General features: G+C 38.1%; 1 protein-coding gene across 1 annotated transcript in view; it reads left to right on the top strand.

Moving 5' to 3' along the window:
• Nucleotides 1-15,398, top strand: part of dbt (dihydrolipoamide branched chain transacylase E2) — a 40,893-nt gene that overhangs the window by 1,522 nt on the left and 23,973 nt on the right. The window contains exons 2-4 of the mRNA XM_069937998.1: nt 2,357-2,477; nt 2,570-2,645; nt 12,538-12,719. Coding sequence (XP_069794099.1) covers nt 2,357-2,477; nt 2,570-2,645; nt 12,538-12,719 — 379 coding nt within the window. The remainder of the gene's footprint in view (nt 1-2,356; nt 2,478-2,569; nt 2,646-12,537; nt 12,720-15,398) is intronic.

The raw sequence follows: 15,398 nt of genomic DNA, 5'->3' as shown, positions 1-15,398 counted from the left end.
TTGATTTTGAAAGTTAGCGTATGGACCCCCCCCCCCATAATTTCATTCAATGTTAATTTTAATATTGTAAAAAAACACCAAATGAGTATGTTAAATGTGACAGATTTCCCTTTATTCTTGCCTGTCCTTTTGAAAGATTATTCTTGGATTATTTTCAAAAGATAGTATTATGAAGGCAAATGATAAATACTAGGTTGGGAGGAAAGTTTAGGGGAGAGATCAGAGTAAGTTTTTTTTTAACACAGAGAGTTATGGGTGCCTGGAATGCCCTGCTAGGGGTGGTGGTGGAGTCTGAAACATAAGGTGCATTTAAGAGACAGACAGGAACATGGATGAAAGAAAAATTGTGGGTTACGAGGTAGAAAAGGTTTAGTTTTTTAATGGTAGGAATCTATAGGTTGTCACAACATTGAGAGACAAAGGGCCTGGGCTGTGATGCAGTGTTCTATTGGGTCTTGAAACTCTGCAACATTTTGTTATGATTTGGTGAACACTCAGGCTATGATTTCAAATGTCATTCAAGCTAAAAGATGATTTTAAAAAATGGATATTAAATCTCACAACTGCTATTGCTTGTTTATCCTTGTTGGCTGTAATTTCAGAAGTGCTCACTCTGATCTTAGTGTGTAATTTTAATTTATAGAAGGAATTATGGAGAGTTCACAGACACTGTTGAAATCACCATTTTTTTTTGCTTCTCCTATTTGAACACAAATTCTATATATTGAGCCTTGATTTTTCAATAGTGACAAAGTAAAAAAATATTTGAAATCAGTCCAAGGAATGACAGAAATGCAGGAAGAAATGGAAATAGAAAGGGCACACAGAGCATTAGCTCCAAAACCACAGGCATATCCAAAATCAAGATCCATCTTAGTAAAACTTTTGAGATACACGACAACCAGCGCACCGGTGGCATCATGAAGAGAGCCTCTGCTTCCTCAGGAGTTTGCGGAGGAGCTAGTGGAGTTGTTCAAGTGAACCGGTACGGACTTGAAGGGCCGACATGGCCTGTCTCCGTGCTGTAAACGATTATATGGTTATATGTTTTGTCTTCTGAATAATTTCCACCTTGTTTCCTTTACTGTTTGCTCTTTTTAGGCCCTCTTTATACATGTTTTCATATTTTATTCAACTAACTCGTAAACATTCAAGAAATAGTCAACAGGTAAGGAACTGTGTGGAGAAAGAAGAAATTATAAACTTTCATTAAAATTGAAGAAAGGGTTTGGTGATGGGCACACATGGCAGAATGGAAGTAGATTTGTTGGGCTGTGCACAAATTAGAAGTGGCAGGATTAACCAGCCCATCCCTATTTTGTTCGGCCAGTGCATCTTATGTTGATTGTGTCAGTCACAACAGTCAATGCAGAATTTCCTGAGACCCAATATCTACTTAACTCTGGAGAACTGCTGGTGAACCTGCTTCTGCGGGTCCAGTAAAATCTCCCAATTACACTGAGCTCATTTGAGGGAATAGGGCTGGTTAGAAATGCATGGTGGAGTTGCTGTGAAATGGGTGTGCAATATGGGCTAAATGCAGCCAAATGAGACAAGCCTAGTTGGCATAGACAAGTTGTGCAGAAGACCCTGTTTCTGTGTTGTATGATTGTATGCACCATGAAATTTAAATTTTATATACAGCATGGTAAGTTTCACTTCAGTGAAAATCATATGGATCATAATGGAGAGTTCACACAAATTGTAAAAATGTAATTGATATAGAGACACCATCTCTGATTCCTTCTAAGGCAGTGAATAATACAGAATGCTTATTTTTGTTTCAGTATTTTTTTCCATCATGTTAACTGTTTCATATTGCATAGTGGAGGAGAGAAATAATTAGTGATTCTAACTGCTTCTAAGACATTGATTTTTAAAAAGAAAATTGGAATAATGCATTTTCCAAAAACTTGTGATATGAAATTATTGATTAGATATCAAAGCTCACTGACATCATGCACGCAAAATATGTCCTTGCTTCTGTAACTTTTTAATTTTGATCTCTGGCCAGCCATTTGAGTCAGGCATTGCTCATGTGTTTAAAACCTAGGTAATGCTGTAATGGCAGACCTTTAACCAGTGATGCTAATAAGTGGGCACCATTGCTACTCCAGGTAATAGTTGCCCCTCCCAATAACATTATTTTTGTTTCCTATCACTCAGGAAATAATAGTACTGTAATTATATTATGAATGACAAACCATTTATCTGTGAAGAGTGGAAGATGTGATTTTGAATTGCATATGTAAAAATTCTCTATTTCCCTTTGCATTTTTTAAAGATTGTTACATCTAAAAATTGCCATTAAAGTTTATATTGTTACATTTATTAATTGTTTCTGTCTCTCTGCCAGGTATGCGTGCACCATTATAGGTGTTGTAATAATGACCATTTTCAGACGCCACAATATCCTGTATTTAACAAGCCATCTCGTCGAGTTGGCATACATTCAAGATTTTTAAGAACCTCTACTGGTAATTAAATGTTGACTAGTTTTTTGTTGAAGTCATAGTTTTGTCAGATTAGTTGATCAAATGTTGAATGACCTATTTATTTATTCATGCAGCTGTTAACGGCCAGGTTGTTCAGTTTAAACTTTCTGATATTGGAGAAGGGATCACAGAAGTTAATGTGAAGGAATGGTGAGTTGATTCTGAATTATGATGTATGAATGATTTATGTTGCAATATTGTTGTGGCCCAGTCAACAACCTTTTAGTCATAGAATTAATATATTCATTTATTTCTGACCAGAGTATATTTCACAAAGTAAAGACGTATCTATTTATTTGTTTTCTGTTTTGTGGTACAAAAGTGCTAAGATTGTAGTTTAATATGGCCAGTGTAAACTGGTGAAATAATGATGTTTGAAAGTGTATTGTATTTGAGTTGTATCTCATCACATCTTAAAAACATTGGGCATCACAACCAGTGAATTTGTTTGCTGTACAAACAAGGTGGTTGTTTTGTACACAACAAATTCCCACAAATCAGTGAATGGCTCTCTTTAAATAAAGACATACTTATATTTATACAGAGACAGACAAGACTGTAGATGTTTCTTTCATTGCTTAAAGTTCAAAGGACCAAGGCATTTCACTATGTTAGGGTTAAGATGAATTGTAAGTTGCAAGCAACTAGAATATTGTTTACGAATTCCATGAGTATGTCCCCATAGTAGTAATATCCTTTAAGCCAAGGTCTTTTTCTGCATGTTTGAGATAAACAATTTAGTTTTGAATTTGCTTTTGTACTGGATAGAACCAGAGCAAAATGTAGACGATTCAGATAATTTCTTTAACTGTTCTTTTGAAAATATTAACATATTAATATTTTATTGTCCATTTTATAAATCGTTTTAAGTATAGTTTAATTGTTTTAATAATTCAAATAAACAGTGGAAAAACTCAATGCTAATTTAGAATGGACTATTCATTTTAACGAGTCAAACAACAATGTTTGCATGCTGCCCAAGTGATTATAAAGGGAAATAGTCGAAATAATTTTAGTAAAAGAAATTGAACTATTGACTCATTAGTCAATAGAAGACGAATTGAAGGCATGAAGTTGGAAATTGGATTTGGAAGAGAAGACTGGATTGATTGGGGTCTGTTTAGAGCAGATATCAATCCAGGCACAAACATCAACAACCAAGACAATTGAAGAAGTGGTCAGCCATTGGAAGTTCCTTCAGTGTGTTTATTACAAATTAGAACACAGTTTTGTGCATTGGCCGCTTGTCTTACGATAATGGTTTAGAGAGATTGTTGTGCATGTTTGATGTCTGAGTGCAACAAACCACACAATGGAAGAAACAGCACCTGTAGTTGCTAAGGAGTTGCGTGTTGAGAAGATGAAGAAAACAGAACTTTAAGATGAATTGCAAAGGCAGCAATTAGATACAAAGGAAAACAAAGTGACTCCTCAAGTAAGTCTGAATAGATAAGAAAAAGATTACAGTTGTGAGGGATACACATCCCACAAAATAACTGCAAAAACCATTAATAGAATTTGAGACTGTCCTCTCAATAGTGGCTGAAGCTATACCACAAGATGGTGTGGAGGATGAGCAATCCAAAATGAAGACGTGGTCAGAGATTAAAGCAACACCTGACGTTGAGGACCTTATAGGACCTCGCGAGAGTGTATCAAATATTTTCAGTAGGAGAAGCAAGGGAAGTTCTAGAGCAGGTTCCAGAGTTACAAGAGTTTAAAAATTAAAGGGGAAATGGAAATACTTCAGTTTGAACTGGATTTATAAAATAAGAAGGAGCCGCAATGGGTGCGGTGACGAAGAGAAGAGGAGCAAATAAGAATGGAGGAAGTGCAGCTAAAAAAGCAAAAGAAGCAACTGAAACTGAACAGAAAAATTGCTGTTAACAAGGCCAAGTAACGGGCATTAGAAGGCTCAGTGATATTTGATGCTCAAAGTAAATTATTGAAAGCATCAAGTTTTGAGGAAGGACTTCAAAAAAAGAAACTATTGAATACCAAAGCTGAGCCAGTGCTATAGCCTGAAATAGATCTAGGCACGGGTCTGAATCAGTGATAAAACTACAAGAAGTGCTTGGTCATGGACTAAGCAGATTAAGACTCAGTACTGAGTCAGTACTTCAATCACAATACATGCTTGGTCCTGTACCAGGCAAGTTAAGGCACGGGGCTGGGCCGGTGCCATGGATGAGAGATGTGCAGGATCCTAAATTAACCAGATTAATGCTAGGAGCTAGAGCTCAAATCCCAGTGATGGCCACATTGGACAAAGATAAGAGTCAAATGCCATCTTAAGTAGGGTCATAGCAGGCACTCCTAGCAAGTATTAGAAATCCAGGTGAACAAACTAACGTACACCTAGACATGACAAGACAAGATGAAATAGCTGCATCATTAATGCAGTTACATACTCTCTCTTCTCTGCCCAAGAGAGAGATTCCATATTTTTATGGTGACCCTCTTGAATTCCACTCATTATGAAAAGGTTTGAACGCAGTATTGAAATTAAATGTCAAAGCCAGGATTGTTTATATTTTTTTGCAGCAGATCACGAGAGGACCATCACAAGAACTCGTAAAGATTTGCCAACATGTGAATCTTGTGCTAGGATTCAAACCAGCTAAGTGGCAACAAGTATAGAATTTCTAGAGCTTATTTACAGAAGGCTCTTTCATGGTCATTAATGAATGGTTTATAAGCTTACGCCCTCTTTCTAAGAGGATGTTGCAACATAATGAAGGAAATTGGCCATCTTCAAGAACTTGAGATACCTCAGAATATGGTAAACAATGTAGATTAAATTACCCAACCGGATGAAAGAATTATAAAGGTAAAGGTTCCATTATTGTCATATAATACTACATTTAGAATGTAACATGCATGAAATTCTTTTAACTTTTGTCTACTGTAAGGCAGTCAGAGTCACCATTTTGTCCAGTGCCCCTTATGGAGAGGTCAAGTGTTGAATACCAAAAAAAGAAACTTTGTTACAGATACTTTTAAGGATTTGGTGAAGTTCATGGAAGAACAAGTGGATGTTGTCACGGATCCTGTATATGGAATTAAAGGTACTCAAACAGTGAGTAAAGAAGTTGAAAAGTCCAAATCATATCCTCAACCACAATCGAAGAAAAGTGCATTTGCCACCTCTCAGATAGTGGCAGATAAAGAAATTAAGGAAAAGGAAAGTTCGCCTGTTGAGAAGAAATGTTTGTTCTGTAATGATGAGCACGATTTGGAAAAGTGTACACAAATGGAAAAGAAGATGCATAATGAGAAAATCACTTTTAGAAAAAAAAAGAGTATGTTTTGGGTGACTGTGTAAAGGACACATCAGCAAAAACTGCAGAAAGCAACTCAACTGCGATATATGTAGTGAAAAACATCTTAAAATGCTACATATCTTTGAGGAAAAGAAGAATATGGAAAAAAAATAAACATCAGGGCAAAAAGCAGATGAAAACACTACTGAAACTTCATTATTGACAAATGGTCTTACTGAAGCCGGTGCAGATAACTGCAAACTCTCAATAGTGCCTGTACAAGTTAAGACAAGAACTAGAATGCAATGATATGTACACATGTATTTCCTGACCCAGGATGCACTGTATCAGTTGGCACTGTGGGGCTTATGAAAAGGCTTCATCTTGAAGGAAAAAAGTCAAGAATTCTAATGAAAACCATGGGACAAGAAAAGGTCATTGAAACTAACACGAATTCCAGGTTAGAGGTTGCTGGAATACAGAGCGACAAATTTTGTAATCTCCCAGGCATATACACACAGAAGACGATGCCTGTGCATAAAGGAAACATCCCACATCAAATTGATGTGAATTAGTGGACATAACTGTGGAAGGTTTATATACTGGAAAATAGCTCTGAGATAGAGGTGCTAATTGGTTTAGATGTACCAGAGGTTCTGGAACCAATAAAAGTTATACTGAGTATGATAGATGGACCTTACACTATTAAAACAATGCTTGGATGGACAATCAATGGACATTAAAAAGAAAGAATGATATTGCTCAGAAGCACTCAACAAGAAGTGTCAATATGATATCTTGTGAAATTCAATGAACCATTGAAACAACCGTTCAAGACAGACTTTCTTGAATGCCTTGATAATGATCAAAACCCTTCAAAAGAATACCAACAGTTCTTAGAAAATCTTACCGATGAAAATAAATCAGGAGCATCTAGACCAGTTATCTGTCTTTTACAATATCCACAGCATCATTACACTCCCCTGACAAAGAGAAGCAGTCAAAGTGGCCATTTTCCTCTAAAGTCACTTTAATTTTGTCTTTTTAAATGACTCTGGTTGAATATTAAAATGCTGGTTTTTCAAATGTCTTTAATCACATGATTTGCTTGAGCAGTACATAGTTCTTAGTTTCAGTTTCCAAAAAACACAAGTCAACAAGCAGATGTCCTTCTTAGCAAACATTCATTATTTCAGTGGAACAAATAACTGTTACAGCTCTGAACGTAGGTGCCATGGCATCTGCCAACTCAAATTGTTATCTGTGTGTCTCCCCCACCCCAACAGTAACTTTACTAAAATATATATATAAAATAAACATTAAGAATAATATAAGCCTGTTACACTTTTCTTCTGTGATCTTCTGCAGTTTAAACCAATTGTTGATTTCCTCAAAGCTTTTTCAACTTTGATTCATTATGGGCTGTAATCCATCAACTTGATTTGGAATTTGTCTTTAAGTATTAATTTCCTCTGAAGAGCAAATAAGTGGTCGCATAGAAATTGAAAAAGATAGAACTAAATATTCATTTTCTGTAGATGCAAAAGTAGGTAGTTAGGACACAAAAGGGATTGTAGCCCATAGTCAAGAGGGGCTTTATATGACAGAATCAGAATTTATTGTCATGAACAAGTCATGAAATTCAATGTCTTGTGGATGCATTATAGTGCAAACATTCATATCATAATCATCTTACAACATTACTATAAATACAAAAAAATTAAAATAGTAGTGCATGAAAAGTAAGGCATTGTCTTTGGTTCACTGATTATTCATTAATCTGATGACAGAGCGGAAGAAGCTGTCCTTGTGCCATTGAGTGCTCATTTTCAGGAATAGAGTTTACATCCGGTACCGCACGGATGGCAGTCTCTTCAATCTGAGGCACCTGCAAGCTCACACCAAGACACAAGAGAAACTTATCCGTGAACTACTCTTTGCAGACGATGCCGCTTTAGTTGCCCATTCAGAGCCAGCTCTTCAGCGCTTGACGTCCTGTTTTGCGGAAACTGCCAAAATGTTTGGCCTGGAAGTCAGCCTGAAGAAAACTGAGGTCCTCCATCAGCCAGCTCCCCACCATGACTACCAGCCCCCCCACATCTCCATCGGGCACACAAAACTCAAAACGGTCAACCAGTTTACCTATCTCGGCTGCACCATTTCATCAGATGCAAGGATCGACAATGAGATAGACAACAGACTTGCCAAGGCAAATAGTGCCTTTGGAAGACTACACAAAAGAGTCTGGAAAAACAACCAACTGAAAAACCTCACAAAGATAAGCGTATACAGAGCCGTTGTCATACCCACACTCCTGTTCGGCTCCGAATCATGGGTCCTCTACCAGCATCACCTACGGCTCCTAGAACGCTTCCACCAGCGTTGTCTCCGCTCCATCCTCAACATTCATTGGAGCGCTTTCATCCCTAACGTCGAAGTACTCGAGATGGCAGAGTCGACAGCATCGAGTCCACGCTGCTGAAGATCCAGCTGCGCTGGGTGGGTCTCGTCTCCAGAATGGAGGACCATCGCCTTCCCAAGATCGTGTTATATGGCGAGCTCTCCACTGGCCATCGTGACAGAGGTGCACCAAAGAAGAGGTACAAGGACTGCCTAAAGAAATCTCTTGGTGCCTGCCACATTGACCACCGCCAGTGGGCTGATATCGCCTCAAACCATGCATCTTGGCGCCCCACAGTTCGGCGGGCAGCAACCTCCTTTGAAGAAGACCGCAGAGCCCACCTCACTGACAAAAGGCAAAGGAGGAAAAACCCAACACCCAACCCCAACCAACCAATTTTCCCCTGCAACCGCTGCAACCGTGTCTGCCTGTCCCGCATCGGACTAGTCAGCCACAAACGAGCCTGCAGTTGATGTGGACATTTACCCCCTCCATAAATCTTCGTCCGCGAAGCCAAGCCAAAAAAAAGAAAGAATAGAGTGAAGAGGGCATAGCCTGGGTGATGGGGGGGTCTTTGAGGATAGAGGCTGCTTTTTTAAGACACCACCTCATGTAGATGTCCTCAACTGAGTGAAGTCTGGTTCCTGTGATGTCGCAGGCTGAGTTGACAACCTTCTTATCCTGAGAGTTGTCCTGAGAATTGTTTTACATTTGTAATAGTGCGATATGACAAACATGTGGTAGTTGTAAACTTCTGTCTGGCAGCCAAACAGACTTAGTCTATAACTACTAGAAATGTAATCAAGTACAGCAGGGTGACTGCTATTATATAAAGCTATCTAAAATAAAAATCCTGAAATGGAGCAATAAATAGAGTATTACATCAAAAACGAGCTGTATATCAAGAATTTGAGCTATAACTTCAAATATATTGTTTGAGAATTGTTAAAAGTCACTGGTTGGGGCTATAACCTAATAACATCAGAACATTTTGGACCATCTTGATTGACAATCTGTAGCCAGAGCTTTGTGCCTTTTTACAGGTTTTTGAATGCCAAAAATAGAAGTTGAACTCATTGAAATATGCAAAATTATTGTGTGGTCAGGCAGGCTATATTTAAGGATGCAAATTTGCTGCATGCATGCTTCATACCAAACTCATTGCCAATTTTATCTTAGCATCCATCATTGGGTTCACACCCCTTTCTCACAGTTTACCTTCCCACCTAATTGTGTATCAACAGCAAGCATTGCACTCAAGCATTGATAAGAACCTGAAGCAATTGAGGTTCCAGCACTGATCCTTAAATTGCAGTCTGACAAGTTGGGAAAAATAAATGATTTCTTCTAAATGGTTCTGTATCTTAACCAATCCTCAATATATCATATTGTTATATCATATATCAAACTGCAGGAGAAACTGCTGATGTCCTTCTATCACTGCTCTATTGAGAGTGTGCAGGCCAACTGCATACCAACATGCTCGGCAACAAACAAGAAGGTCCTTCAGAGAATCATCATTGTGGCCCAGAAGATTAGCGGCTGCGCACTGCCCTCTTTGGAGGATTTATTCAGTTCTCACTGCCTTAGTGGAGCAACCAAAATCATGAAAGACTATTTTCACCCTGATCATTAGCTGTTTGACCTGCTGTCCTCCGGTAGAAGTTTTAAATCACGGACAAACAGTTTTTACCCCAGAGCCATACGTGAACTGAATACTGCCAAACATTGAATACTGTATTGTTTTATTGTGATTTTCTTTGTATCTTATTTGTTTGATGTATGTGTTCACTGTCAGGATGTGTACACAATTTTGTTGTACTTGTGCAATGACAATAAAGGTTATCTTGTCTTACACACACCTCAGTCCCATGTGCATTAATTTTGTACAATAACCTCTTGACTCATTGGATACCCCTTGAAATCCAAACACGCTATTTCCTGATTCTCATTATCTACAGCCTCAGAACATCAGAAAAATACACTGTCCTACTCATAAATAGTATGCGATTCTGCCCACTAATGTTTTGATTATGTAACTGCATATTATCACATTCTTGGTATACCTGCATATGTATTATACTTGCCACTGATGTCCCTCCTTTCATTAATGGCACACTGTACAAGATTGGTGCATAGCAAAGTACAATCTGTGAAGACTAATCTTAAATCTAATGAATACTGGAGCATCAAAATCAGAACATTTTTCATCTCTTCAGCATTTATTTCAAAACACCAGAATGTAGGTCCTTGGATTCAATAATTTTTTTAAAATACTTTATTATTAGAAAACAAAGTAATAACCACAATTACAGATCTAGAATTAACAAATTATCAAAAGAAAATTTGCATGGTTACATAGAAGAAAACTACAAGATCTATAAAAAATCCTACAAACCTCACCACCCCACCCCTCCCCTTAGCCTAAATTTACCCCCCTACTCACCATAAAAAAGAAAAGAAATAAGAATAATTTCAATCATTCATTTAGTATTCAATGCGGAGATCCAGCCGCACACGACCAGTTTCAGATTTTCAAATTAAAATAATTCAAATATGGGCTCCAAATCTTTTAAATCTGTAATATTGATCTCTTATAAGTTATCTTCTCTTGGTATACATGACCTCATTTCTGAATGCCATCTTTGTAAACTAAGCTCCATCTGATCTTTCCATGAAACAGTTATACAATCTCAAAAATGCCATTTGAAATTTATCTAATTTATGTAACAAACCCATTGCAGTAAGCTCCCCAATTTAAAAACCTTTAATCTTATCATATACCCAAACTGAATGCAAAAATGTACCATTCTGCTTATTGCATTGAAAACACAAATCTGAGGCACTCAGTTTATATCGTTTCAAACGCTCAGGAGTTGAATATAATTGATGTATAAAGTTATAAGTTACCAACCTGATTCAAGAAATTTGTTAGTTTTTACTTCATTTAAATTGTACAGTGCCATTTCTTTACCAATAAATATATTCTTAAATTCCTTGGTTCTTTGTTATTTCTAAAATGTTTTATGCTACTTAGTGAGTGAAGGATGCTCTGTATTTGCTAATATCTTTGCCATTTTATCTTATCTAATAATTTATAAGGATATCATGTTTACTTTCAATAGTTTTTTTCCTTTTTAATGCACAAGCGAAAGAAAATGATTAGTCAGGAAGCAGGCATAAAAGCTGTGCTGTGTAACCTTTGGTTACCCCTCCATCATCAGACTCCTAAACAACAGGCTCCATCAGAACCTATTTAAGGACTCTTACTTTGGACATATTATATTTATTTTTCTGTATTGCACTGTCAGTTTGTTTACATTTCTTTAATTGTTTACATTTCTCTCTTTTGTATACATATCTTCTTGAGTACAGTTTACAGTTACCAATAAGTAGAAATTCTGCCTGGACTGCAGGAAAAAGAACCTCAGGATTGTATGTGATGTCTGGCAATAAATTAGAAATTTGAATTTGAACTTTGAACCTCAAACATGTAGTGGATATTGAACTCTTAACACTGTTGTGTGCTTGCTCTATACCCAAGCTCAGTGCCGTTTTTAATCCCAGATTCAATCACTATGATCTCTACCCTTCTCACAGTTTACTTTCCCACAAGTTCTGATTCATTTGCAAACATTACACTCAGTTTTTATCTAGTTATCTTTCATTCTCTTTTTCTTTCTGTCACTTTATTGGAAATAATTCCAGTTTACTATCTTTGGCAATGTTAGAAGCCTTTCTATTTTACCAAACCCCAATTTCTATTAGCTTGTTTCATGTGCAGATTTTTCTGGCTCTGCCAGTTTAGAGTGCTGCCTGAAGCCACCCAGATCCAACATTGCAAGGCTCTATTACAGAGGTGAGGCCTTGGACAGCATTACATGAGTTAATCAGAACAAGATCTTCCCATAAAACTGCTGAAAAAACTCCTTGAGAGCAGGCTGTCAAAGTTTAATGCTTCAAGTCCTAATAGGTTGAATTATTGAAATAGCTCAGGAAACTATTCAAATGTACCTGCTTGATTTTTAATCCTGTCAAATATATATATAAAATCATTCAGAAAAATGTAAATGGTCTTGCACTTGTTCTTATTCCATCAGTTGTTTCTCTCATTTCTGGAAAATGAATTCAGGTGCAGTTTCAGCTGCTCCAGCAGTTTTCCATTGGCTTGCATTTGTGAAAGTCACCAGTGAAGCGCTTCTGGAAAGAAATAGCACTCATTGCGAAATGTCAAGAAGTTTGCTTGAGACTATTTTCCAGTCTTTTAACTTTGTAGCCTGTTTGATCAAATTTACCATGAAGCTTTTTTTCCCTTATGTATTACAGCTGTGTGTTCCAATATCTTCGAGTGACTAGTGTTCTCTGATTTTTTTTTTAGGTACGTAAAGGTAGGAGACTCAGTATCACAGTTTGACAGCATCTGTGAAGTTCAGAGTGACAAAGCATCAGTTACAATAACCAGCAGATATGATGGTGTGGTTCGAAAAATTTATTACAATGTGGATGATACTGCTTTTGTGGGCAAACCCCTGATTGATATTGAAACAGAAGCTGTAAAAGGTACTTTAGTACTGATTTGTGGAGGGCCACTTGATTATTTATATCAAAATATCTGATTTAGGAGTATGTACATGTAATCTGCAATTTTGAGGAGTGACAATGTATGTAGATTAGTATAATTAAAAATGAGTTGTGCCAACAGAAGTCAAAAGTACGTGTGTAGATCTTTGAGACCATAAACGCATGCAAAAAGGCTATTTCTAAAAATAAAGTGACTCTTGAATTAAAAATTTTAAATTTAAATTTTCAATTTAAATTTAGGCATACAGCACGGTAACAGGCCATTTCAGCCCACGAGTCTGTGCCGCCCAATTTATACCCAATTAACCTACACCTCCAGTACATTTCGAATGTTGGGAGGAAACTGAAGCCCCTGGGGGAAACCCATGCAGACATGGGGAGAACGTATAAACTCCTTACAGACAGCGTGGGATTTGAACCCCAGTTCCGATTGCTGGCGCTGTAAAGGCTTTGCACTAACCGCGATGCCAATCGTGCTGCCTCTTGGATTTCAAGTGTAAAATGCATGGGCAAGTTTTTTTTCACTTTATATAAAAAACTGATTGTACTTTAGCTAATTATAAGTAACATTTTCTAAGGAGAATCTCAAGGCCTTGGAGATACCTGACATGGTAATTTTAGTTATATTGCTAGCCTCGAGAAACTGTGATTGTTCTCCTAGACTGAGGTATGTGGTTTATATATAAATAGATTTTCAAATCATGAGATATATTTCCATGAATTTTAATATGAGCTATGTCTTGGATGGTGATCCCTTTAACTTAAAATATTATATAGGCAATTTGTTTTCCATAGTAAACACTCTTGGTTAGTAGAACTCTTTATACATCCAGTTATTGAATGGGGAAATGTATTGCTGGATGTGTAAAGAGTTCTACTAACCAAGAGTGTATCAGGAACATTGCTGGGCTGATATTTTCTAATTACATTTCTGCCTACACTATGTACAAACATGATTGCAGATGTAGAGTGGTCTATTTGTCTCCTCAATCCAGCTGTGCCACATAATAAAATTATGGCTTATCTGATTGTAAACATATTGCCATTCACAGTAACATTTTATCACATTGTTCCTCAATAGAAATGGAGTTCAAAAGCTGCAATCTTCTGAGGGAAAAGATTTGGTCTCTTTTCAGTCCTAAATGGGTTATTCCTTGTTTTAAAGAGTGACACAATTCTTAATTCTCTCCATAAGAATTGTCCTCTCCACATTCATCCTGTTAAGGGTCTTCAGGATCTTTCTTGCTTCAGTCAAGTTTTCTCTCTTTCTATTCAGTGGATAAATTTCCAACATTCCTCATGAGATAACCTGTCCCCTTCAGATATTAATCTGGTAAACCTTTAAACAATTTCCAAACAATTGACATCATTTCATTGCACAGTATTCCAAATGTTCTCTCACCAGTGCTCTACATAACTGAAGCATAATCTCCCTTCTTCGATAAACAATTCCACCAGCAATAACCACTCTTGTTAGCTTTCCAAATAACTTGCTGTATCTGCCTACTAGTTCTTGTAATCTTTGGCTTGGCTTCGCGGACGAAGATTTATGGAGGGGGTAAAAAGTCCACGTCAGCTGCAGGCTCGTTTGTGGCTGACAAGTCCGATGCGGGACAGGCAGACACGATTGCAGCGGTTGCAAGGGAAAATTAGTTGGTTGGGGTTGGGTGTTGGGTTTTTCCTCCTTTGCCTTTTATCAGTGAGGTGGGCTCTGCGGTCTTCTTCAAAGGAGGTTGCTGCCCGCCAAACTGTGAGGCGCCAAGATGCACGGTTTGAGGCGTTATCAGCCCACTGGCGGTGGTCAATGTGGCAGGCACCAAGAGATTTCTTTAGGCAGTCCTTGTACCTTTTCTTTGGTGCACCTCTGTCACGGTGGCCAGTGGAGAGCTCGCCATATAACAGGATCTTGGGAAGGCGATGGTCCTCCATTCTGGAGACGTGACCCATCCAGCGCAGCTGGATCTTCAGCAGCGTGGACTCGATGCTGTCGACCTCTGCCATCTCGAGTACTTCGACGTTAGGTGTGTAAGCGCTCCAATGGATGTTGAGGATGGAGCGGAGACAACGCTGGTGGAAGCGTTCTAGGAGCCGTAGGTGGTGCCGGTAGAAGACCCATGATTCGGAGCCGAACAGGAGTGTGGGTATGACAACGGCTCTGTATACGCTTATCTTTGTGAGGTTTTTCAGTTGGTTGTTTTTCCAGACTCTTTTGTGTAGTCTTCCAAAGGCGATATTTGCCTTGGCGAGTCTGTTGTCTATCTCATTGTCGATCCTTGCATCTGATGAAATGGTGCAGCCGAGATAGGTAAACTGGTTGACCGTTTTGAGTTTTGTGTGCCCGATGGAGATGTGGGGGGGCTGGTAGTCATGGTGGGGAGCTGGCTGATGGAGGACCTCAGGATTCTACTAAATGGATTCGCTAGGATTCTACTAAATAGAATAATACCTAGTGTCGCCGAGAATATTCTCCCAGAATCACAGTGCGGCTTTCGCGCAAACAGAGGAACCACTGACATGGTCTTTGCCCTCAGACAGCTCCAAGAAAAGTGCAGAGAACAAAACAAAGGACTCTACATCACCTTTGTTGACCTCACCAAAGCCTTCGACACCGTGAGCGGGAAAGGGCTTTGGCAAATACTAGAGCGCATCGGATGTCCC

This window comes from Narcine bancroftii, chromosome 5 (assembly GCF_036971445.1).
Source record: "Narcine bancroftii isolate sNarBan1 chromosome 5, sNarBan1.hap1, whole genome shotgun sequence".
NCBI classification, from domain to species: domain Eukaryota; kingdom Metazoa; phylum Chordata; class Chondrichthyes; order Torpediniformes; family Narcinidae; genus Narcine; species Narcine bancroftii.
The sequence above is the reverse complement of the archived record's forward strand: the minus strand, read 5'-3'. Positions and strand labels throughout refer to the sequence as shown.